Source organism: Octopus bimaculoides, chromosome 17, assembly GCF_001194135.2.
Source record: "Octopus bimaculoides isolate UCB-OBI-ISO-001 chromosome 17, ASM119413v2, whole genome shotgun sequence".
NCBI lineage: Eukaryota > Metazoa > Mollusca > Cephalopoda > Octopoda > Octopodidae > Octopus > Octopus bimaculoides.
In genome coordinates, this window is record NC_068997.1 from 27522390 (window position 1) to 27525268 (window position 2879).

Here is a 2879-nt window from a genome sequence, read left to right on the forward strand (position 1 = left end):
ATATATATATATATATATATATATATATATATATATACATACACGTCGACGTAAAGGCTCTCTGTATTTTCCGTGATGGTGATAGAACCGAAGCTAGTGATAAATAACGGTAGAATCTCTGATGGCACAAACTCTTCCATTAGGAGGAAGTGAGATTGTTTAAATAAATGCAGTTATTGTGAGGAAAGGAAAACGTCTAACAATTCGGGTTAAAACCACCTTTATCAAAGAAGAAACGAGAGTGAATCATGTGTTGACGTTGAAGTTTATCCAAACCATTTCCGAATGCATTTCACTTTTCCTTTCTTTATGGCTAGCTACATTTATTTAAACTACTTCGTTTAATCATGAGTTATTTTTTGATGAAATTAACGCTTACCGGTTTCCTTCTTCCATTTTGAATTTTACTTACTGTTGCAACATTCACCCATTATCGTTTTGTAAATGTTTCCGTGATAATTAAACTGGTTTTAGCTGACACAAATTGCTACTGCACACCTTTGTTTCTAATGTTTAACAAACGAAACTGTATATTGCATTACATATTCTGTTGTATATTCTGACACGTATTTTATTTCATATCCTCTTTCCTCTTATGTTACATCTTTTACATATTCTGTCATGTGTCTTATTCTGTATTGTCTTTCACATTGTGTTATGTATTCTCTCACATATTCTGTTTAATCATGAGTTATTTCTTGATGAAGTTAACACTTACCGGTTTCCTTCTCCCATTTTGAATTTTACTTACTCTTACATGTGCTGTCACTTATCTCATATCCTAGTCGTTATTTTGTTACATATTCTGATATATAGTTATATATATATATATATATATTATGCTACATATTTTTTCAGGCTTATATTCCGAAGATCATGGATTTATCGATAATAAGATGTATGACCCGAAACATAAGACCGAGTTTTTGTTAGGTTTCAATCGGGAGCAATATGACAGCTACTGGTGGGATGATGGAGACCCTTTATGGATAACTGCCAAACGTCAGGTGAGAGCTGTCTCCTTTTTCTGCTTATTATTGCTAAACAACGGCAAACGGCTAAGTCGACAACAATGACTGGAAATGTGATTGGCTTCACTACCGCCGGTAGCTTCCTTACCTTCAATTAACATTACCAGAAATCGTTCCTTCTAGAAATTTGAAACCGACAATAACGTTTATAAATTCATGTTCTTCAATCCTTTATTAAATCAGGGTCCAGTTTCTCTCTCTCATAAATAATATATAACTATATGCATATATCCATACATATAGGTACATACCTCTATATCTATATGTATACATATATACATATCTGTCAGTGTGCAGTTTGAATATGTGTGTTTGATGTACATATTCATGGTATTTTTGTTATTCTGTTGTAGAACAAGTCCAGTTATTTCTACTTTTGGCCTGGTTGCGAGGTGACCATCAAAGATCTGAAACCAGATTACTGTCGGATGTACACGGAAGTTCCTTCTATGAAAGATTTTAGAGATTCTATAAAGCAAGGCATTATAAATTTTGTAAATAATTCGGCTGATTTAGTTGGTAAGTTGGAGTACTTTCAACATTCTTTTTATATTGTTCGTTGTGTGCCTTGGCTACCGGCAGTTTTTTTGTTATGTTTATCTTGCTTTGGAAGTATTCTATATTATATGTGCTCAGTGCTATGTTATGCTATTTTCTTTATTGTGTTGTGTAATATATGTCAGGTATAATGTTTCGTTTATATATATTCATATGTGTTTGTGTGTAAGTGTGTGCGCGTGCGCACGAGTGTGTGCGCGTGCGCACGAGTGTGTGTGTGTGTGTGTGTGTGTGATATGCTTTTTAGTTTATATCAAATGTGGTATCTGGTTTATATATATACATGCCATGTATGGCGTTTGTTTCCTTTGTGTGTGTGTATGTGTGTAAGTGTGTGTGTGTGTAAGTGTGTGTGTGTGTGTGTGTGTGTGTGTGTGTGTGTGTGTGTGTGTGTGTGTGTGTGTGTGTGTGCATATTTCAGATGTCGTTTGGTGTATATGTTATACGTATTACATATGGCGTTTGATTTATATATATACGTGTCTGTATAGTTTTATCATCAACAATGAACTCTCTTTAACTCATAATTATGGGGATTGTAACTGTTTTTAATCTTACCATTCTGGTTATATCTCTTCCTAGACTTTTGAGTTTGAATAATTTCTCAATTTCTTTCAACGATATATTGCCGTCTGTTAGAATTAATATACCCGATAGCAGACATTTCGTTTCTGGTGGACTTTTCTAATAACATCTCAATGATTTGTCGTAATCTTACTGTCTGTGTAGATTGGCATATCTTAGAATATGGTCACATACTTTTTGAGGTGCATTATTACACCGTTTCTTTTCTATGGATATTGTTGGAATATTTCCCACTGTCTTTACTTATGGAAAGCTCTGGTCTTGTCGGGCAGTCAAAGCACTCTTTCGGCTTCCGCTTTGAGTCCAGAGCTCCTTAACACCGTTTTGTTTCTCTTTATTTTCTGCATGTGCAGTCTTCCCAGTTATTAACCAGATATAAGTATTTGCTGATATCTTACTATGTGCTTTTGTGACTTCCTTCTCGGTTTAGTTGTTGCTCTTTAGAAATAGTTCATGTTGCGCTATCGTTTCATCCACTTCTAAATCCTATCGTAGATCATTCTTATTACACCATTCTCTGCTATTTCATATTTGATGGGTGTCATGAAACACACGTGCGTGCGTGCGTGCATACGTGAGTGCGTGTGTGTGGTGTGTGGAGTGGTGTGAAGTGGTGTGTGTGTATGTGCGTGTGCGTGTGTGTGTGTGTGTGCGTGTGTGTATGTGTGTGTGTGTGTATGTGTGTGTGTGTGTGTGTGTGTGTGT

General features: G+C 35.4%; 1 protein-coding gene across 1 annotated transcript in view; it reads left to right on the forward strand.

Moving 5' to 3' along the window:
* The first annotated feature begins 839 nt into the window (after positions 1-839).
* LOC106879300 (glycerophosphocholine cholinephosphodiesterase ENPP6) overlaps positions 840-2879 on the forward strand; it is a 16809-nt gene continuing 14769 nt past the window's right edge. Inside the window, exons 1-2 of the mRNA XM_014928808.2 lie at positions 840-1007; positions 1385-1550. Of these exons, the coding sequence (XP_014784294.1) occupies positions 840-1007; positions 1385-1550 (334 nt within the window). The remainder of the gene's footprint in view (positions 1008-1384; positions 1551-2879) is intronic.